We start from the raw sequence: 23,940 nt of genomic DNA on the forward strand, positions 1-23,940 counted from the left end.
AACTGGGATGCTGAACCCAGCGCCCATGTTGGAGTGCCTTCGGATCGAGTCTTGTGACTTCCTCCCATCCGGCCTTCTGTCGGTGCGTCTGCAAGGCAGCACATTGTGGCTTATGTCCTTGGGAGTCTTGGTCCTCTGGTAGGAGACCCGGATGGCAGTCGCAACTGGTTCTACCTTGCCCAGCTCCATCTGTGGCTAGTAATTCAGCAGGTCAGCAGATGGAAGATTTCTTTGTCTCACCTTCTGTGTGTGTGTGTGTGTCTCTTAATTTCAATCATATAAGTCAACTACACCAATAAAACATGATTTGTATTTGTAAAATAGAGAAGTTCTGACAGAATAGAAACAGAGTGTAGGTTCTAATCCCTAGAGAACTGAGCATGGGTAGGAATGGGGGAAAATGGAAAAGTGGGAAAAGAGGGAGAATATCAACAGAAATGGACTGACCGAATGAAAATCACAGCAAAATACACCAAGTGACATGGCAAATTTAGCATCTAAAGTGAGATTGGAAATTTAGAATCTACCTCATTCCCTGCTGTTAACAACAAGAACACTGGTGGTTTGTGATAAATAACTGAAGTTTCATGTAGAGGAAAATTAGTACAGCATACTTGCTAATGCCAAGAAAGATTCAACGTGTGGAACCAGCCACTGAAATCAGCAAGCTAGCAAAGCAGCACTGCAACCGATAGCTGGTTAAAGACAACCGATTTCTCACTAGATGTTCTTCTTAAAATACCTGTAAGAGGGGGCTGACTTGTGGCCTGGCATCACCTCTGTGGTAGTGCTGGTTTCAGTTCTGACCCACGTTCCTGCTGATGTGAGACGGCCCCTAGTCACTGCTGCGTGACAGCGGAAGTTGTGGCCGTTGCTGGCTTCAGCTCGATCCAGCCACTGGGGCAGGAAGCCAGTAAACCAGCAAATGGAATGTTCTTCTCTCTGTTGCTCTACCTTTCAGAGAAATAATTCTTTTTTTAAAAAATAAAAATTAAAATCAGGAAAGACAGCAAGATAAAAATCTCACCACGGTTAAAATAAATTCATGAAGCAAGATGTCTGAAAGGCATGCGTGCGTCTGTAGAAATTATTTAAAAAGTGTGCCACGTGGGGCATTCAATCCGAAAACGAAAAATCACTTTCTACAAAAATAGCAAACATAAAAAATGTAAATAGTAACAGGAAAATTATTTCAGTATCTGTTTTTCCTGAAGAGACATTAAATAATACTTCATTTTAATTCCCCATCATTAGAGTCAGCCAAGCAGAAGTAGAATGAAATTTCCTTTTCAAAACAAAAACTATGCATCAGAAACTAAAAGCACATTGTTTTAAAAAAAAAACCAAAACCCTGAAGATCTGAAACTGTCATGTTTTGGTCAGTCTTTGCTAATGCAATAACGCAAATAAATAAAACACATCTGTGTGACAACGGTGCGACACAAAGTTCATGAAGAGGGTAGTGAGTGGCCATACATGCCACCCTCCCCACAACTTAAATATGTTTGCAACTTTAAATCAAAGGACTATTTAAATGTTTCATTATTTATTAATTGACATATAGATAGTTCTAATCGCAGCTGACTCATTCCCCAGATACCTGTAACAGCTGGGGCTGGGCTGAGGGCCAAAGCGTGGAGCCAGGAACTCAGCCCACATCTCCCTCACTGGGGGCAGGAACCAGTCGTTCGAGCCACCACTGCTGCCCCCCAGCCCGGACTCTGCATTAGCGTTAACCTGGGACTTGGAACCAGGCTTGGCACTCAAGCCCAAGTACTCCAATGCAGGCGTCTCAATTGCTAGAAATTTAGCAATTAGACATTTCACAGAGAAAAGTATATAGTGCCTGTCTAGGATTTAAATTCTGAATTATCTGTGAAACAGCAGTTTTTAAATCTGACAGCAGTGTGAAACCATCAGCCATGTTTTTATATGTTCTTAAAGATTTATTTATTTTTATTGGAAAGGCAGATATACAGAGAGGATGAGATACAGAAAGGAAGATCTTCCATCTGCTGATTTACTCCCCAAGGTGCCACAACACCAGAGTTGAGCCAATCTGAAGCCAGGAGCCAGGAGCTTCTCCCGGGTCTCCCACGCGGGTGCAGGATCTAGGGTCCCAAGGCCTTGGCCCGTCATTGACTGCTTTCCCAGGCCACAGGCAGGGAGCTGGATGGGAAGCGGGACTGCTGGGATTAGAACCAGTGCCCATATGGGATCCCAGCTCATTAAAGGCAAGAACTTCAGCCACTATGCTGTCGTACCAGGCCCCTAAGATTCATTTATTTGAAAGGTAGACTGATAGAGAGGGGAAACTCAGGAATGGAGAGATCTTCCACCCACTGGTTCTCAGACTGCCACGAGGAGGAGGGCTGGTGCCCGATCCAAATCGAGGACACCCTGCGAGTCTCCCGGCGGGCAGGGAGCCCAGCATGGGATGTCTCCCATGGCTTTCCCACAAGCACTGGCAGGCAGCTGGACTGGAAGCAGAGTAGCTGGACTCGGGACTGATGTGCCGTGCCAGCAATGCTGGCAGCCGCTTCACCTGGGCCCCAAGGCTGAGCCTGGCAGTTGCATTTCTAAGTCATATCTCCATTCTGACCATTGGTAAGTTTCAAATCAGTGCAAATCAATTTTTGTTTTTAAGATTAAAATTGTGAATCGCTGTTAACATCACTCCCTGAGGTCAAGAGCTGTTTGGAATGGCAGTGTAGAAGCTGCTGAGGACACTCATGTTGCCGTATCAGAGACCTTGGGTTCAAGTCCTGGCTCCACTCCGCATTCCAGCTTCCAAGCGACGGGCGCTATGGGGGACAGCAGTGACAGTCCAGGTGGTTAACTCCTGCCATCCAAATGGGAGACCCAGACTGAGTTCCAGGTTCCTGGTTTGGGCCTAGCCCAGCCCCGGGAAGAGGACCAGCTGATGCAAGAGCTGTGTCTCTCTGTCTCTCTTATTTGAATCCCTCTGCCTTGCAAATAACAGAAAAATAATCCAATAAAACCAAAGGAAGAAACTGTAACCGGTTCTCCTTTCTCCCTAAAACCATTCCAGCTCTGTGGCCCGGTGGCTCTCAGGCGCTTGGAGACTGACACAGCTGTGAAGAAGTTTAAGACTTTCAGAGTCATTGCTGACTTGTAAAGCCTTTTTTATTTTACCAAATAAGAGTTTTAAAAAGCAACCAAACACACATACGCTCTCTGAATCACTTCACACAAGAAAGGCTGCTTTAACACCAGCAAAGTACAAAGTCCCTGGCCACACCCTAAAGGATATTCCTTTTCATTGCAGACATTTAGCTGTATAAACATTTCACTTCATTGAATTTCCTTTTTTTTTTTTCCCCTTTGTTGGCTGATAGGTGAAAACTTTGCCATACATGGGAACCACTGGTTTAGACGGAAGATGGATTACCTTCAGGGAAAACCGAGCCCAATCAATAGAAAAGCAAAGTGCTATAATAGTCAATTCGATATTTTTAGACACAATAAATTAGGAAGTGTTTCCTTTGTTTCAAGATCTTACGAAGATGGATATGAGTTTAATTTTCTAGATTAGATTAGCTCAGACCATTTTATTTTTATGAATTCATCTTTTTTACTTGTAAGTTAATGAAGTCTTTGTTTCTCAGGCATCTATTCGGTGGGTGCCAAGTCTTTAGTAAAGTACAGGGGGTTTCTTTCTACAAATAGGACGACTTCCTGCACAGAAGGTGTGTTGTCGCAAATAAATGCCTTGCTGCGGAGCACTGGCACGTTCCTAACGAAACTGAACCACAGAAAAATGATGTCAAGCTAACAACACAGGTTTTTGTTTTTCCATGTATTGCAGCCCTGTGGGAAGAATGGAAAAGGTCCAATGTTGAGTTTTGTACCCATAAGCAAGTGTCCGAAAACTCAAATCCAGCCCCAAAGGCCTTTGTCAGGGAAGGCATTTGAATGATCTGGGGATGATACAGTAGTCCGAGCGCACATTCACTCACGTTTTGACCAGTTCAGATCAAAGAGGCCCAGAAAGGTCAGCAGAGCTGTTATGCTAATACCCAGCACCAGTGTGTGCAGAAAGCCAGGGTGTCGCCCAGAATGCACTGGTTGGTCCTTGAATGCCTTTGATCCTTATCTAGAATTTCTGCTAGCATATGTCATATAATTGAGGTATGGTCTTTTATTGCTGCAATTAAAACTTTTCAAATGTATTATATTATCTCCACCCCAGCTAAAAGTCCCGACCATTGTTTAAAAAGTGAGGTTAGCGATTTGTCAGATGCCACAGTTGACTTTAGGGGCTGCCCGCTCCCACACCCTCCAGCCTGAGATTTCTCTTCCTTTTTTTCATTTACATCTCGCCAAACAGCATAATGGTCTGCAAGTTTGTTTAGTCCTCCGCCTCCCTTTATCACACGGAGATGGCAAACATTCTGTTGCTAACTTGAAGTGGCTCCAAGCAGCAGGACTGGCAGGATATTAAACCAGTAAAAGCTTATCAACTGATTCATTGATACGCTGTAAATTCCAGGCTTTTCATTTTGCTTTTGAGGGTGGCCATGAGTCAACACATTAGTAAGCAATTTGCTGACATCCAAATGGATCACTTACAAAGGCATCCTGGGTAGACAAAGTTCACCTGGGTACTTTTGTTAGTATTTTTTTTTAATGGTTAGCCAGTATGTTACTTGTAAATGACCAGTAATTTCTTTACATATCAATAGCCCAAACTCTTAAGTTACTTAGTTTATCATGCGTCTGAAATAGGAGACTTCAGAAACGTATTCCTTCTTTTTAAAAATTGAAAGTTTTTGTCTGTTTCTGCAGACTGTATAGCATTAATCATTAGTTTTAAAAACTAGAACTAGGTTGACAGTTGTTTTTACCTGGGCACGGGCACTGGCCCCTTAGCTACTCAGGTTGTATCACATCCTTCAGCTAAAAAAAGTGAGACAGTTTTTAGGGGAAGTAGGGACACTAACCTCATAGTAAGTTGACATATCAGGAATGCTCAGTCATAGTTACTCATGGGACACTGGTTTGAACGAACTGCAAGAGGTGGTAAATATATATACACTGACTTGCCTTTCAAAAAGATGTATCCTTCCCAACACTTGATGCTGTAAGAATAAGAAGTCATACCAGTTCACTTTTACACATTTGCCATAAATATATACTGAAGACATTCAGTATAATTATTAACAAGCTAATGTCAGTTTTGTGATCGCAAGTTGATGCTTATGTCTCAGTGAATTTTACACTGGAAATAACTCCAAAATAATTCCTAGTAAGCATTATACTCTTTTTTTTAATCCCCCCAAAAGAAATTTCTCCTGTACTTCTTTGGAATATGTACATTTAGAGTGTCTGTCCTCATTTCTAATCTATTTCAAAGCTAAAGTTGAATTTTTTTCATTATCATTATTGAATACTAAGGAAGGGCCTAACAAAGATGAGTCAAGGGCTTTCTGTCGAAGGTACTCCATCGGGGAAATCAGGAACACACAGAGACGAAATCACACAGCCAACCAATGATACTCGTCTAACTAAGAGGCCAGAGGAATACTGTGAGAGCTCGAAGAACAGAGATGCAGGGATACAGGGATGCGCGGGTAGAACTTCCAGTAGTCATTCATCTGAATGAAGGCAAGGAGGCAGAAAGAATGATTATTCACAAAACTGAATAAGTGAATTTGATGAGACCAAGGGATTCATAGAGAAAAACAGTGAGAGGAAGGTTTGGTAGCTTACACACAATAAAACTCCACTCGAAGTTTGGCTTTGTTTTTGCGAGATGGAGCGGTTCGTTGCCTAAATGCTCACAAGAGCCAGGGGCCCACAGCTGGGAGCCAGGAAAGATTTCCAGATGTGTGGGTGACAGGAGTCATCCCTGCTGCCTGGCAGGGTTCCCCTTAGCAGCAAGCTGCAATGGAGGCACTGAAGGTGTTCTGTTACTGGGTACAGCCATCCTAACTGGTATCTTAGCTGGCATCCTCACAGGCTAGGCCAAAACACTCATGCCCTCCCTGCCCTTGGTCCTTGGAAGTTACTGACCAAGCATGTCTTGGGTGAAAAGTTTCCTGAGGAGACAACACAGAAGAGGGGTAGCGGGTTGTCCGGAGGAAAGGCCGGTGGCAGTGGGCTCCAGCGCTTTGCAGTTTTAATCACGGCCACTCTGGGGACACCTCCCAAACCCCCGTCTCTCTCCTTCAGCTCTCCAAAGTCTCTCTTCACACCACCTTCAGGGAGGCCCGCCCAGTTCTGCCTGTTTGTTTTGTCTTCCTTGTTAAAGGACGACAGTGGCTCATCTGTACCCCCTGCCACCCAGCCTGGGCTGGTAGAGTGACCAGCGCATAGCAGCTCAACAATTTCAAGGCTGTTTTGACACCAGCCTTTGTAGAATCTACTGAACATTTTTTTGGCCTTCACTACATGAAACCCAGAAGCGGTAGATTAAATTTAAAACAATTTGGATAGAATAAAATGTATTTGCATAATACTTTAACCACCATTACCTATAAGGAAGGTTGTTTTTTTTCTTTCCAGTTTCTTCTAAAGAAGAAAGTACTGGTTGTTAAGTGTGAAAGCAATATTATTTTGTTAGGCAGACTAAATGAATGTTAAAATATAAATTAAACTGTGAATAGCGACAACAAAAGTACATCCAAACTGCTTCCCTGGGCTGACACTTGTAAATTTTACAACTTGTAAAATTGTAACAGAAGGATCGGAGACGCTGCTTACAAACTCTACTGCATAGCCAGAGCTATCAGCATTCACTCAGCGCTCCGTTCTTTCTCTGTACATGTGCGCTGATTGCCACTCCGTGGTGACTGCTGTTGGCTACGAGGGCGCCCTACCTTCATGGAGTGGAGGAAGGAGACAATAAAATACCTTGTGAAAAATATTAGAAGTTTCAAGCAGTAATATGTGTCATGAGCAAAAATATAAGGAGAGAAAGCAGATGGTGGATAATGAGGGGGGCGGCGAGGTAGGAATTGCTAAGGAAGGAAACCTTAGCAGGGACCCACATAGAGGGAGCATGCCCCAGGACCCTGGAATGGCTGTGCAGGCAGCAAGAGCAGTAGCAGGAGCCTGGCTGTAGGGCGTGCAGGCTGGGCGTGGCAGCCAGCCGCGCAGTGGAACCCTTTTCAGAATAGGGATCAAAAGAGGAGCCACCTGGATGCTGACCAGCAAGGCCCGTTCCCAGGGAAAAGCCACCATGCAGCTCACAGGAGTCCATCCGAGGGAAGTGCTCCTTGCCTACGTATGGCCTGGGAAAGCAGTCAAAGATGGACCAAAGCCTTGGGACCCTGCACCATGTAGGAGACCTGGAAGAAGCACCTGGCTCCTGGCTTCAGATCACTTAATTCCATCCATTGTGGCCACTTGGGGAGTGAACCAGTAGATGGGAGATCTTTCTGTCTCTCCTTCTCTCTGTAAATCTGTTTTTCCAATAAAAATAAATCTTAATTTTTTCAAAAAAAGTATTTATATTTGAAAGGCAAACATAGGGACTAAATGAAGCTAGATTCAACAGCAGTGGCAAAGCACACACAATTGGAGGTAGTCAGAATGGCGCTGCCCCTGAAATGACTTTGTTAAAGGAAATTCTGTAGAACACCATACGTAAAGATGGAGAATGGCCCCAGATGGGCTGTTAGACATGTGAATGGGAGAATGTGGGAAGTCTCAGAGACACTGATTGCCAAAGAAGAACAGTAATTTAGCTCGTGGTTATAAGGAGAAGAGCTAAAATAGGTGACAAAATCATGGAAAAGAAAATCAAGTTAGAATGTTCTAAGATTCTTGCACAGTTTCTAAGGACAAAAATATTAATTAATTTTAGATTTTGTATGTTTCTAGGGTGACACCTAAGAGGATAGAGTTGGTTTTTATCTTCAAAGTAGGAAAGAGGAAAAACGGAAATAGAAAATTTTAAGTGAAAAGGAGAAAAAAATTGCAGAAAAACTATCCCTAACAAGACAAATGGGAAACATAGGGTAGGATGGGTACATCCTTAACAGAGTGCCAGTAATTACAAAAAGTGGACTTAATGCCCTGGATAAAAAAAAAAATGTCTATTACTTAGAAGAGAAGCGTTAAAATATAACACTGGTGTGTATTTTCCCATGCTTATATTGTGTGTGTGTGCGCGCGCGCGTGTATCAAGAGCTATATAAGATAATGGTTCCATAAGATTTTCTGAAATTATTTATTTGAAAAGCAATGAGTGTTACAGAGGGAGGGAGGGAGAGAGAGACAATATTTCCTTCACTGGATGAGTTCATTCCCCAGAATATTGCAATGGCCAGGATTGGGCCAGGCCTCAGCCTAGAGCCAGGAGTTAGGGCTGCCATTGTAGCATAGTAAGCCAAGCCTCCACCTGCAGTACCAGCATCCCGTTTCAGCACCAGTTCTAGTTACAGCTACTCCATTTCCAGTACAGTTTCCTGTTCACGCACATGGGAAAGCAGCAGAAGATGGCCCAAGTGCTTGGGTCCCTTCACCAATGTGGGAGACTCAGAAGATGCTCCAGGCTCCTGGCTTCAGCGTGGCACAGCCCCGGGTATTGCATTCATTTGGGGAGTGACCCAGAGGATGAAGATTCTCTTCCTCTCGCTCTACCTTTCAAATATTTTTTTTTAAAAAATCATTACAACAAAGTCAGGAGCTTCATCTAGGTCTCTCACATGGGTACAGGAGCCCAACTGCTTGGGTCATCTTCCACTGCTTGCCCAGGTGCATTAGCAAGGAGCCGCATTGGAAGGGAAGCAGCCAGACTCCCATACAGGATGCTTATGCAGCAGGTGGTAGCTTTATCCACTATGCCAAAATGCCACCCCATTTTCTAAGATTATTTATTTGAAAGGCAGAGTTACATAGGGATAAAGCATGAGGGTTGGGGGGGGGGATTCCATAAGATTGTAACAGAGCTGAAAAACTCCTGTTTCTTTAGACCACTGTAGCCATACTAATCTGATAGTATATTACATTACCTTTTTATGGCAATGCTGGTCAAAACTTTTACTACAAGTTGTATAAAAGTAGAGAACATATAATTATGTACAGTATATAATAACATTAAATGATAAATTATTACATTAATGCTTTATTGACTATGCTATATAAATTAATCATAGTTTCAGAAATGTAAAGTGTGCAGGGGCCTTTGGCACAAAGGTTAAGATGCCACTCAGTGAGGTACACATCTCGAGTACCTGAGCCGGAGCTCTGGTTGCTCGCCCAGGAAGGAGGTAACAGGTGCAGTTCCAGTTCTGCCTCCTTGTGTGAGAACCGCACTGAGCTCAGAGTGACTGCTTTAGGACTGACCCCGGCCCCACTGCTGAAGGCATGTGAGGCGTGAGCCAGTGAGCGGAAGATCTTTCTCCCCATCTCTCCATCCCTCTGCCTTTAAAAAAACAAGAAAGAAAAAATTTAGACAGTATTTCAATGACATATTTAGTTAAAAGTTACTGTGAGTGGTGCATTTATTGCTCAACTTATGTCTTGCAAGAGTCCTAAAAACAGAACAAGGAGCCATACTGGATAGATCGGATAGAAACACTGGAAATATCTTACCTGTTGAACCCGATGAACATTTCCCAAAACCTGCTTGTCAAAGAAAAACTACAGTGGGAAATAGATGATACTGTGGAATCCCCAGCACAGTGGCACAGTGGCTAAATCCTCATCTGGGACACACCAAGATCCCGTATGGGTGCCGGTTTGTATCCCGGCTGCTCCACTTCCCAACCAGCTCCCTGCCTGTGGCCTGGAAAAGCAGTGGAGGGTGGCCTAAAACCATGGGACCCTGCACCCGTGTGGGAGACCTGGAAGAAGCGCCTGGCTCCTGGCTCTGGATCAGCTCAGCTCTGGCCATTGTCGCCACTTGGGGAGTGAATCAGCGGATGGAGGGTCTTTCTCTTCTGTATTTCCTTCTCTCTGTAAATCTGTCTTTCCAATAAAAATAAATAAATCTTGAAGGAAGGAACAAACAAAGGAACAATTCAATCCAAATGAAAGAATGCTGGCAAGCAAAGATATAGGATCCAAATGTCAGGCCACAGCCAGAGAAGTGTGGCCCTGTGCAGTGAGGCTCCCTGACAGATTAGGACAGGCGATGCCAGGGTGTGATGTAACCACTTTGGTAAAGTCCCAATTCCTGTCTTGTCTCTCCTTTTAGTTTCAAATACATTCTTTGTGCACAGGAAAACTGCCAAGCCAAGTCAGCTGTTGGGAAGGAAAACATCTTTTTCCTTCCTCAGGTTCTTCAGCTGGAGTCCTATCCACTAGATGAACAACAGAAAGATCTAGAAAAGAGAAAAACACACACATTCGTTGAATGCAAGTGTTCTGTGACATGAGAGGCTTCAGAGGGAAGTGGGGCCTGACGGGGCAGTTCGGCTGGAGCTTTGGCGTGCTCTCTGATGGAGACTGAGAACGGGGACACCAGGAGACCAAGGGACCGGTCCACGTGGGGCATGGGACGCTCTGCCAGGCTTGTGCATGACAAATGCTCTGGGGCCCTTGTCTTCAGAGCTCGGGACACTTGTTTCCTTGGGGCACAGGGAAGCAACTTCCCACAGGAGGGCCTCGCAACCTGTCTTCAGGGAGGAGGAGGAGATCAGAATCTCCATGACCTGTCATTCCTTTGGGAAGAAATATTCCTTCCTTCAAATGTGACAACATCATACAATGAGACTGCATATTGTTTTAAAATTTTGTATATATGAAATTTAAATTCTATATATACAAATTCCTATATCAAATTTGTATATATGACGTTAAAGTTTTATATATATGAGACAGAAGGAGGGCTTTCTCCTCTGTTGGTTCATTCTCCAAATGCTCCCACAGCCAGGGTGGGCTGGACTCCGGGTCTCCTGTGTGAGCGGTTGGCAGGGATCTAACTGCTTGAGCTAGCACCCCTTCGCAGGGTGCGTTTGTAGGAAGGCAGGCAGCGTCAGGAGCACAGCCAGGCAGAGCCAGGATCTGAATGCACTCTGCTTAGGGGTCAGTGGAACCACTGGGCCAAATACCATTTCTAGTTGGTTCTGAGTCGTGCCGGAACATTTTCAGTAATGTTAAAATCGATAGTTTCTATTTGTTGCTATTTGTCTGTTCCCCTAAAAAGTATTATTCAAAGACAAGGGCTTGAGGAAAGTAAAATGGATATCCAGGACTCGCTTCAGCCTCCGCCAAGAATTCCGAATCGCCGCCTAACCCCGCCCTCCTGGCCCGCTCTGTTGTCAGTTCACAGAGATCAGCCACCGCATCCTGTGCTCCTACAGCACCAACATAGAAGAGCTCTTCTCGGAAATCGACCAGTGCTTGGCCGTGAACCGAAGCATTCTTCAACAGCTGGATGAAAAGTGCGGCCAGGAGATTACAGGAGAGGCCTGGGAGAAAATCCAAATACAGGTAGGCTTGGCACCTGGCTCCATCGGCTCAAATCATGGATCCTGTCTCAGCCCCCAGGAATCTGGAAGGGAGTGACGGGGAGGGCAGGTGGCGAGAGAAAGGGTGAGTTTTGCAGAACCAGTTCAGGCGAGGGGAAGCAGGTGGCTGGTGCCCTGGTGGCGCCACACCAGTGAGGGAGTCGGGTTTTCCTCGGGAGCTCAGCCGTGACTGTGCCAAGGTCCCTTCTTATTGAAATGCTCTCTGCTCGCAATCCTGCGTGGACATTCCTCTCTGTGTGCAATGAAGTCACCCAAGGGAAAAGCCCGCACCCATGCACGGGACCTTCCAGAGGGAGTTCCTGGTGGCTGTGGTCCACTGTTCTCTTCCATCAGCAACAGCCAGAAGAGACAGAAAGAACCACTGGGGGGGGGGGGTGCCAACACAGAGGGAAATTTAACTTTAAAAAGCTTCAAGTTAGGAAATTGCAAAAATCAGTTCAATAGAGTATTTTTAAAAGCAGAATACATATAACATCAAGTGTATATGATAATCCTCAGAGTTGTTTGAGAAAGCATATTTTTTTAAAAGATTTGTTTAGTTTTATTACAAAGTCAGATATACAGAGAGGAGGAGAGACAGAGAGGAAGATCTTCCATCTGATGATTCACTCCCCAAGTGAGCCGCAACCGGCCGGTACGCGCCGATCCAATGCCAGGAACCTGGAACCTCCTCCAGGTCTCCCACGCGGGTGCAGGGTCCCAAAGCTTTGGGCCGTCCTCGACTGCTTTCCCAGGCCACAAGCAGGGAGCTGGATGGGAAGTGGAGCTGCTGGGATTAGAACCGGCGCCCATACGGGATCCCGGGGCTTTCAAGGCGAGGACTTTAGCCTCTAGGCCACACCGCCGGGCCCAGAGAAAGCATATTTTTTAAATTGACTGGCCACTGGTGGACTATTATTATTCCCCATGCCTTATAAAAGTAGTAGAGTCTGGGCACGGTAGTATCTTAACACAGAACAAAACCGCTCCGTTTTGTAGAAGACTGAAGTCTCAATTTAAATCTTTCTCTTCTGGTGAAACTAATGACCTCCCCTAACCCATGGCAATTTTTCTCCTACATGCAGGCCCTTGGCCGGGAGAGCCTCGAATGTCCCATTTGCCTCTCCCCGCTGTCACTCAGCGGCCACCGCCAGCCCCGCCGGGAGACCGTTCTCCTGTCCTGCTCGCACCTGTTCCATCACACGTGTCTCCTCGCCCTGGAGGAGTTCTCCCTGGGAGACAGTTTTCCTTTGCATGTCTGTCCACTCTGCCGCTCCTGCTATCAAAAGAAAATACTAGAATGCTGATTTCTCACTCAGGATATACTGGGGGGGAGGGGAAATGGGGGAAGCTTATCTTCATGTTGGCAAATTTTGTGAAAAATTACAATGTAATTTATTCTCTGATGAACTAAACTCTGTATAGTTATATATGGGAAATCAAATTGTATTTTACAAGCTGAACATGGCAGAGTGGTGAAGCCACTGGCTGGGATGCCCACATGGCATAGTGGAGTGCCTGGTTTCAGTCCAATGCCAGCGCTCTGCCTATGCACACGCAGGAAGGCAACGCGAGACCACTCAGGGACTGAGTCCCCACCACCCACCTAGGAGATGAGGATCAATGGTGGAACTTGGTTACAAAAGTGGTGAACTCATTGCGATTTTACAGAAACCTTTTGGGGACAATGCCCTCAAACAAAGCAGCAGTTTACAAACAGATAACCTAAGGGGAGAATCAAGATGGCAGAATAGGGTAAGGACACGTTTAAATGGATGGAGAAACATTAGCCAGTGTGAAGCAGAGAGGGCACATTCCAGGAAATAGGAGAGGACAGAACAACAGCAGAGGGGCACCTGGAGACTGACAGACACAGAAAAGCAGCAGAGACAGTAGTGTGGCGTTGCAGTGATCTGATAAACCAGTGGCACTCAGCGAGTGGCAATCTGAACTGCACCAGCAGCCAGAACTCCACCAGCAACACGATGGGGTGTTCACCGGGAACTCAGGAGGTAAACCCAGATAAAGAACTGCCCGTCCTGCTGGTCTGTTTGATTGGACCAAGAGCAGAGACAGAGCAGCAGGTCCCAGATGGGCGGTGTGGAAACAGGGTGGTATTCACAGCCCAGGCCACCCCCTAGGGCTGAATCAGGTGCCATTCAGTATCAGGAAACAAAGGCTACAGACAATCCTGTGCATGCACTGGGCTGGGAGTGAACTCATTCTGGCTCAGTGAACTGCAACAATGTGGCATCCTACAGGCTCATGTCAAGATAGGTAGGAGTAGCCCTCAGACCTAACGGCCAACAGATCAGGAACACTAGTAGTGGCACCTCAGGCATTATTTTTTTTTTTCCTAATTTATTTTATTTTTATTTATTTTTATTGATTACATTGCATTATGTGGCGCAGTTTTATAGGCACTGGGAATCCCCCCACCCCTCCCCAAACCCTCCCCCGCCCCCGGTGGATTCCTCCACCTTGTTGCATTACCACAGTTCAAATTCAGTTGAGATACTTTCATTGAATGCATTTATCAAGCATAAAGTCCAGCATCTTATTGTCCAGATAAGTTCAACGGTTTCTTGGGGAGACCATCTCTGGTCTGAAGGTAGAGCTAACAGAGTATCATCCCAATCAATTAAAAGCCCCGACATAACATCAGTAACAGTTTATAACATTATGGAATTAATTGACATGGTATTGAGTAAACAATGTTAAAAGAAAGAAAAAAAATGCAAGTTCTGAACCACATCCTGTGACTTCTACATTGACATTTCAATTATTAGTTTATATACAACCAGGTTCTGTACACCTTAAAATGGCTATAGATTACTATTCAGCTGTCTCGTGTCTAATTTTAGTGTTTAGCAGTTTATAGCATGATTCTGTTGAACCTGACTGTTTTTTGGGTAGTCTAACTCTATAACTCTAACAAGACATATGTCAACAGTCTAGGTGAACAGTTTTAGGAGGGGTGTGCAGAGAAATCTTCAATACCCTAGTGAGGAGTAACTAATCTTTGTGTCCCACCCAGTGAGTTATAAGTGCATCCCCGCTGACCGTTTCCTGATTCTAATCTTTCCTTGTTCTCTATCTATTCTAGATTGTTTGTTTGTTTTGAGGGGTTTCTGGAGTGATTCTGATGGTCATTACGAGAGAGGGTGGGGACCCAAAATCAGAACCAGGCAAGGACCAGAGAAAGCTCCTCTCCCTAGTCCTGAAGGTCAGGCATCATTTTGTACAGTGTGGAAAAACTTTAAGACTGCAGGGACAACAGTGAGTTGCGCATGCGCTGAGCTCTGCGAGAACTCACTGAGCTCAGTGCATTGCACTGGTCACACAGGAAAATATTGACTCTGGCATCACATGGCAAAATACTGACTTTGGCATCACATGGCAAAACAGGTCCGTGTGGCCCTCAGACCCAACAGCCAACAGGTTCCAGCAAAATTAGTACCACCAACAACCTAGCTTTATTGTATTCCTGGTGTCTCCCCAATCCTGGGACCTGCTCCAACCACAAGTGGGAGAAAGGCTGCACAGACAACAGTGCAGCCTCAGCACAGTATCACAGAGGTGGAGAGTGGTGAGCCAGGGACTGGGGTTACAGAGACCTTGGTGGAAGTCTAACATAATAAACCTGACCTGGAACTCACTGAAGGGAGTGGTACAAGTGACTGCCAACAAAGAGCCGTGTGCCAACTGTAATAAGTAAAACTGAATTGTACAACCTGCATATGACACAGAGCTTAGCAACCTGCCCCAAGGAGAAGAATCTGATAACCAGAACTACAATGACCAAGAGCAAGAGTAGACACAGGCACAATGAATATTAATGAAGACTCCCCTGGAAAGGAGCAAAAGCTTTTGCTAAGCTCAGAGTTAACGGAGGGAAACATTGAGAAAATGAGAGATACAGAATTCAAAACATTTCTTATAAAACTTATCAACAATGAGAGACATGTAAAGCAGGCATTCAAGGAATTTAAGGAGTATGTCACACTAGAAATGAATCAAATGAAAGCTGATATATTAGAAATGAAGATTACAGTGGAGAGCCTCCACAATAGAATGAAGGAAGCAGAAGAAACAATTTCAAAATTAGAAGGTATTTCCTGTCACCAGGGGGAAACAAAAAGCTGGAAGCAGAGCTGGATCAGGCCAAAAAAAAGTCTTCAGAAATTGAAAGACACTATTAAAAGGCCAAATATAAGAGTTATGGGAGTCCCAGAAGGTGCAGAAAGAGAAGCTGGGTTTACAAATGTATTTAATGAAATAATAAAAGAAAATTTCCCTAATCTAGAGAAAGAATCGGGAAACAACATCCAGGAGGGGCACAGAACTCCCAACAGGCTTAAGCAAAAGCGATCTTCACCAAGACACATGATAATCAAGTTCTCTTTAATCGAACATAAGAAAAAGATCCTTACATGTGCATGTGAAAAAAATCAACAGAAATATAAAGAATGCAAATTAAACTCACAGATCTCTCACAGAAAACTCTGTTGGCTAGAAGAGAATGGAGAGGCATGTTCCAGATTTTTTTTTAAGGTTTGTTTATTTTTATTGGAAAGCCAGCTATACAGAGAGGAGGAGAGACAGAGAGGAAGATCTTCCGTCTGATGGTTCACTCCCCAAGCGACTGCAACAGCTGGAGCTGAGTCAATCCAAAGTCAGGAGCTCGGAGCTCTTTCAGGTCTCCCACACGGGTGCAGGGTCCCAAGGCTTTGGGCCATCCTCAACTGCTTTCCCATGCCACAAGCAGGGAGCTGGATGGAAAGCAGGGCTGCTGGGATTAGACCTGGCGCCCATATGGGATCCTGGCGCATGTAAGGCAAGGACTTTAATCACTATGCTATTGCGTTGGGCCCCATGTTCCAGATTCTAAAAGCAAAATATTGTCAGCCCAGGACAACATATCCAGCAAAACTTTCCTTTGTCTTTGAAAATGAAATAAAATTCTTCCACAGTAAAGAAAGGTTAAAAGAATGTGCCTCTTCCAAACCTGCCCTACAAAGGATAAAGCTGTTCTCTTGATAGAGAAAAGGAATACCGCCCACCAAAACCCAAGGCTAATGCAAAGAACATCCCAGTAAAATAACAGAAGACTAAACCAATGAACAACCCATTGCTATAATGGCATGACCAAATCACCACGCATATTAACCTTATATGGAATTGGTTTAAATTCATCAATCAAACATCATAGATTAGTAGACTGGATTAAAAAACAAAACCCATCTATTTGTTGCCTACAGGAGACACATTTCACCAACAAAGATCAGCAGAAACTATATATCGTGAATTTTTTGTTGCTGTTGTTGTTAGTTTCATCTCTTCAAAACACTTTCTTCTGAATTCTTCCATGAGTCTTGGATCACACCGTAGCATCATTTTCTTCAAGATTATTTTTTCATTTCTTCAGTGACACATTAGTCATTCCGTAGCATGTTATTTAATTTCTTGGCATTGTTAATTTCTTTCTTCCTGTTGATTTTGTTTTGCGGATTTTCATTCAAGCGGATGTATTGTAACTGTGTAATGGAGACTGTCATATCTAGCAGCATGTAATTTAACTTCATGGCATTGTAAATTTCTTATTTTTCTTCCAGTTGATTTTGTATTGTGGCTCCCTACTTGTGACCTGGGAAAGCAATGGAGGAAGGTTGAAAATGTTCTAGAATTCAGTGGTGGTGATGGGTTGCACAACCATGTGAACATGTTACACACCAATGAACTATATTCTTTCAGAGTGACTACATTTCAAAAGCATGTGAATTACATTTCCAACTGTTAGAGGCAAAAGTAGATGAATATTCTTTTAATTCTTTCCAAAGGAAAGGCCTAAATATGACAGCAAGAAATTCATGAGAAAACTCCTATTTCAACATAGAAATTTAAAATGTCCATATAGCAAAAGCAAGTATTGTGAGTAGGTTTTTAAAAAGCAGAAAAATATTTCTAATATATCATAAACAATACTGATACAAAGAAGTTTTTCATAAGAAATTACAAAATAACAAAATGGGCAGTTATTTATTCATAAGTCACAAAAGCATAAACACTGCAAAATAACAAAAATATGACCCCCATACTAGTTATCAAAAATGCAAAGAAAAACACACGTTGCCACCAACATGAACGACTGATAAGACTCACACTGGCCACAGAGCTACATCTGCACACCCCGCTGAGGGGTGCACTGGCAGACACCCTCATTCTGGAAACGGTTCAGAAACGTACACTATCTCTGATCCAGGGCTGCCCTGTCTAGGAGTGAAAGGAGCCAGTAACACAGTGTGCTAAGATACATGGTAACGCACTCTGTCATTGCTTACAGCGTCTTCTAAGTACTAGGAAAAAAAAAATACCCTTCACGAAGGACTTGTTAAAGCATGGCACACACACACCCCCCCAAGCAATTGCACAGTAACCACTCAAAATGAAGCCGTAAGGCCACATCTGTTGCAATGGAACGGAGTCTCTGCACCAAGGCCGTCACATACACGTAACGCGTGGGTGGCTCAGGCGTGCCACACAGTCACCACGTGGAGCTACAATGGCATACGCATCCAAACACTAAAACTTAAGATTTAAATGAATCGAGGGAAGCCTTTTAATGATCCAGTATTATTGCCTTTTGTCAAATCAGACTTGGCTGTTTCAAGGACAAAGCCACATAACAAAACTGCAATTAATTTGACACATCTAGACTTTCAGGCTGAACCAGATAAGGCACAATGAAGAAGCGGAATTGAGACTTAGGAATGCTTTCTTGCTTGTTACAAGCAAGAACCAGCATTCATCGAAAATCCCCGTTGTAACTTAAGAAACTGTAATTTTAGGAAATTATAACAAATGCAAAGTTTTCGTAAGAACAACGAAGGGTTCTGAAGTTTCCTATGAACTAGACAGGTGTTGGAGACAGCCTCAGCTGTCTCTACATGACCCCTACTGTCAAAATATTTTAAAGATTAATTTCAAACTTGGTCTAAGATCTTCTATAAGTAACTGTGGCATTTAAAAATGTCAACTGATTATGAGACAACATTTAGGAAAATTATTTAAGATGCTAACACTGATCAACTGTCCAAAGTTTCAGGTAAGCCAATCCACTTTGAGAAATCAGCTGTGGTCATGTAGCAGTGCACACGTAGCGTTTGTATCTGTAGAAGAGCCGCAGGGCCAGCACTGTGCAGAGGGTTGGGCTGACAAAAGTAACGCTGGCATCCCAAGCGAGCACCACTGATTCCAGTCCCAGTTGCTCCATTCTGATCCAGCTGCCCGCTCATGCACCTGCGAAGCCAGAGGGACATGGTTTACGTGCATGGGCCCCTGCTACCTACAGGATAGACCTGGGTGGAGCTCAGGTTCTGGCTTCAGTGTGGACCATCCCAGGCCATGCAAGCACCTGGGGGAGTGCACCAGATGGGAGACTTCTTTTTGTCTCTCCCAATCCCTGTCTTTCAAATGGATATTTAGGCTTAGTAAAATAATCCAAATATTGTTCCTGATTTGGAGTCGGTAATATAGATACAAAACAGTGTCAAGTGTATGAGTGAAGTTAACATTCTGAGGTTGATTATTGTTTACAATCCTTACCTACTCTTTTGAGAAAGTCATTTTTCTATTATCCTAACAGTGGTTGAATTCTTTGTTGAGTGGAAGATTGAGCTTGTGATTAAAAACTGAAAGTATGTCATTAACAAAAATAAGAAATGAACGGGCCCAGTGTGGCAGCCAAGCAGCTAAACTCCTCACCTTGCACACGCTGGGATCCCATATGGGTGCTGGTTCTAATCTCAGCAGCCCCGCTTCCCATCCAGCTCCCTGCTTGTGGCCTGGGAAAGCAGCTGAGGACAGCCCAGAGCCTTGGGATCCTGTACCCATGTGGGAGACCCGGAAGAGTCTCTTGGGCTCCTGACTTTGGATTGGCTCAGCTCCAGCCATATCGGCTGCTTGGGAAGTGAATCAGTGAATGGAAGATCTTCCTCTCTGTCTCTCCTCCTCTCTGTGTATCATTCTAATAAAAATAAAATCTTATAGAAGGAAGAAAAATAAGAAATAAAGGGAGAGGGAGGATAGGGCGGGAAATATTATACTCTTAGATCTGTATATATGAAATACATAATTTGTTCCCATTTTATGAATTTTTAAAAATCACAGAGCACTAGCATTGAAACACTCCCCTGTGAGTCAGGACCAGACTGTGGGAACTGTCCTCCACTCCAAGCCCAGCCGTCATGCTCCTCTCACACACAGACACCATCCACGAATGCACAGACAGCAGAAGAGCGCATGCCCAGAGAGAGGTGTGCCCTTCTGAGGTCCCCCTCTGGCTCAGATCAGTCAAGGACTGTGCCTAACGAGTTGGCAACAATGGCTGCATGTTACCGGCTCCGGGATTCTTCCCCAGCAGAGAACAGCAGACCTCTGGAAACCTGGGAGACTGTGACAAGCCAAGCAGAGCCACTGCCTTTAAGAACTTTTTCAAAACCAATCTGCCTTCTTTCGTTTAAGCAGTCAAGACATACACTCAAGACATAACCAAATCTCTCGGGCCCGGCAGCATGGCCTAGCAGTTAAAAGTCCTTGCCTGGAAGGTGCCGGGATCCCATATGGGTGCTGGTTCTAACCCTGGCAGCTTCACTTCCCATCCAGCTCCCTGCTTGTGGCCTGGGAAAGCAGTCGAGGACAGTCCAAAGCCTTGGGACCCTGCACCCGCGTGGGAGACCTGGAGGAACTTCCTAGCTCCTGGCTTTGGGTCGGCGCAGCACCGGCCATTGCAGTCGCTTGGGGAGTGAATCATCAGATGGAAGATCTTCCTCTCTGTCTCTCCTCCTCTCTGTATATCTGACTTTGTAATAAAACTAAACAAATCTTTAAAAAAAAAAAAAAGCCAAATCTCTCGCACATGTTCTCGAGCCAGCTCACAAGCACGAGTTACCACTTTGAGACAGAGGTAATGACTTAAAATGAATTTTATCTTTCAGAATCTTTGGTTCTTTTTTTTTCCAAAACAAATATTAATCTTTGTATAAAGTGAACAAATTCCATATTCCACAACATCCATTTGGGAGCACAGGGATACTTCACCTTACTCCCCTCCTGCGTGTAGTCCCACCCTTCCTCGTCCTTTTGCTTTAATTTTTACAATGACATACTTTCCAGTTCGCTTCACAATTACAGGTTTAAGCCTCCATTAGGTAAAAAACTCAAACAGCAAGAGAAAAAAAAAAACCCTCAAGAATGTAAGCTGTAAACAATAATTAAATCTAAAAATGTCAATTTTGCTCATACACATATTTCTTATATTCCATACATTAACTACCACAAATCACAGAAAATATACAATATCTGTCTATTGGGGACTGGCTGATTTCACTAAGCATAATGGCTTCCAATTACATGTACTTTGTTGCAGAAGACAGGATCTCATTCTTTTTACGGCTGAGTAGTATTCCATGGTGTATTATACTACACTTTCTTTACTCACGTGTCTGTTAATGGACATCTGCATTGATTCCTTATAAAGGAACTTCAGATGCCCTGTTCTTAGGACTCTATCTATTCAAAGGTAAACATAAGTGTTTTCCTCTGATAGGTTGCACGGAACAAGTAGAATCGATGTACGAAGCAATCTCTGTCATGTGGTTAAGGGCAAGGACTTGTGAGCCAGTGTGTTCAGGCTCAGATCCTCAGTCCTGTAATTCCTGGTCACGTTGCTTAGCCTCTCTCCACTACAGCCTCTTCACCTCTCCAGGGGGAACAGTGATGAAATCTTCATCCCTGAGCCAGCAGGAAGAGTAGACAGGGCTACACAAAACACTCCCACACCAAATGCCTACAACATCTCACACAGGGGCTGCTTTAGTGCCTTGTTACCTTCAAACAATAAGTCTTTTTGGCAAGCTATGTACGTGAAACCACTCTCATATTTTAGATACCCACTTAATATGTAGCTACACTAAATGAGAAAAAGTTCATCAGCCTGCATTACAAGGCCCAAACCCAGGAAAGCCGGGGCTGTGCACTCACTCAGGCCCCATTAGCACACACAACACCGGGAGCAGCCGTGTCCAAGCACTTGCCAGATTTTGTGATGAATGATTCACTCGCTAGTGCTGGAAACTGAACAAGCAGATAGAAACCACTAAGAAACCAGAAACCAAAGGCCACAGAAGGGCTGAGTCAGGTGAAATTGGCCTATGTTGACGTGTAGTTCCTCGGTTCATGCTTTGTAGGACTCTGGCCAATGTCCATTGGGTTCTGATGAGCAGAGGAACTTCCTAGTTCATCCAACAGCGCCAAGGGCTGTGAGAACAGCATAGTCAGCCACTACCCAACTTTTACACGTACACAAGCCCCGCTGTGAGCTTCTGATATAACACACCAAAGACCAAATCGAAAAAACCAAATCCCTCTGCAGACTGAACTAAAGCCAGGCTATGAACGAGGAAAGGCCCTCCACAGGGCAGTGGAAGCAGAGCGGGAGACAAGTGTTGGCATTTCAATCTGACAAACCTACAGAGAAGCTAACATATATATATAAAAAATCCGACCCTAATTGTTTCAGTATGTTGTGAATGAAAACTTGAAGCATCAATAAACATAGCTACAGAGGTGTCACATACCCTGAATTCTCAAATTTTCTCATTCAGTAAGTGATTAAAACTTTCCTGTTCCAATCTTAGTTCATGCTCCTCACAGTCACACACTGACCACAGTGTTCACACCTGTTCACACCTGCAGAGGCTGCTTTCCATTAGAAACAAAAGTACAGTTGTATCCAAGAACAACAGGGCTTTCTCTGAATTTCCCATTTGATTATACTTAGCCTTGAGAAAAACATTTTCCTAACTGAAATTAAGGCAAAATTGGAAGTTAAACTTGTCTTAGAAATGTCAGAAGCTTGTCTTAGTGACACTCGTATAGGTGGATCAATGACCTAGTTCTGAAATTTTATAAACCCATATTTGAGTTATGGCAACCACTACTGATTTGAATTGATTTGCTAGCAGTGCAATGCGTAATTTACATACGCAGTACTTTCTCTCCAGTGGTATTTGTAGCAACTAATTTCAACTAAACATTCAAAAACCAATTACCAAAGAAGCAAAACCCTAAAGAGTTTTCATATTAATTCTTTTAAGCCAGATTCCAAAGTTATATTTATCAGGTTAATTTCTTTTTAAAGATTTATTTATATTGGAAAGGCAGATGTACAGAGGAAGAGAAACAGAGAGAAAGATGTTCTCTCTGACAATTCACTCCCCAAGTGACCGCAACGGCTGGAGCTGAGCCGATCCGATGCCAGGAGCCAGGAACTTCTTTCCGGCTCTCCCACACGGGTGCAGGATCCTAAGGCTCTGGGCCGTCCTCAACTGCTCTCCCAGGCCACATGCAGGGAGCTGGATGGGAAGTGGAGCTGCCGGGATTAGAACTGGCGCCCATATGGGATCCCGGTGCGTTTAAGGGGAGGACCTTAACCATTACGCTATTGCGCTGGGCCCTATCAAGTTAATTTTTACTACCACATCAGGAAATAACTTGATGATTTATGTGTGATATTTTTTAAAAATAATTAGACAAATGGAAAATGCCAGTATGCATCACACACAGTAAAGGTAAATACTATTTTTGTTAAACTTTTGTTATGGTTGTAAGTGTACTGACTCACAAAGTGGTGTAAATTTCTCAGTGTGCTCAGAAAGAATAAACACCACTGATGTCTAACACCAAGTTAACCAGATGCCAACTCACTCTGAAAATTCTGCTTACGGTGCCAGGACTGTGCATAGGTGTTGTTGAATCCTTCTGTGAAAGAAATTCGGAAAACCAAGCACATTTAAGTAACTCAAATAATTAAATAAGATAAAATACATGATTTCAATGACTGACGCTACATTTTGAGTAGCACAAAGCTGACCTACCAATAACTTCACGACAAAAAGAAATATTTGCTTTATCAAGTCTATATTTCACTAGAATAATTATTGCCCTTTATAAAAATGAAACGAAAATGGCCTACAAATATCCTTGAGATTTAACTGTGGTATTGAAAGCTAAAAAGCAAAATAATAAAAAAACCACACATATAGGTGCTCATGAGTGTAAACCAATTATGAGATAAATTTTTAAAAAGCTTTAATTCCCAAAACATTTTTAAAAGTCACATCACACTAAAAGTATTCTACAGAAACATACTCGACTAATAATCTGTAAACAAAGTAATCTGTAAACAAAAGTAATTTACCAGTGTGTCCAAACGTTTTCCAAAGTAACATACTGCTTTTTAAAGTTTCAGAAGTCAGCGCTGCATTTACATCTACACTTGAAGACAAAGTCCCTATATTCTGTGCTTCTGCATTAAGTACTGTGCAGGCAGCACGCAGGCACACACAGGTGTGTAAACGATGCAGGTTCAGCCGGTATCAAAGCCGGAGGGTCCGCCTGCAGGGAGCTCAGGAGGCGAGCTCAGGCTCCTGCCAGGGAGAGCAGGTGCACAGGCCTC

At 43.8% G+C, this 23,940-nt stretch overlaps 1 protein-coding gene across 1 annotated transcript in view; it reads left to right on the forward strand.

Moving 5' to 3' along the window:
* RNF32 (ring finger protein 32) overlaps positions 1–12,801 on the forward strand; it is a 34,613-nt gene extending 21,812 nt beyond the window's left edge. Inside the window, exons 8-9 of the mRNA XM_058660649.1 lie at positions 11,239–11,406; positions 12,509–12,801. Coding sequence (XP_058516632.1) covers positions 11,239–11,406; positions 12,509–12,730 — 390 coding nt within the window. The 3' untranslated portion in view covers positions 12,731–12,801. The remainder of the gene's footprint in view (positions 1–11,238; positions 11,407–12,508) is intronic.
* The last annotated feature ends 11,139 nt before the right edge of the window (positions 12,802–23,940 follow it).

The sequence above is a fragment of the Ochotona princeps genome, chromosome 2, assembly GCF_030435755.1.
Source record: "Ochotona princeps isolate mOchPri1 chromosome 2, mOchPri1.hap1, whole genome shotgun sequence".
Lineage (NCBI taxonomy): Eukaryota > Metazoa > Chordata > Mammalia > Lagomorpha > Ochotonidae > Ochotona > Ochotona princeps.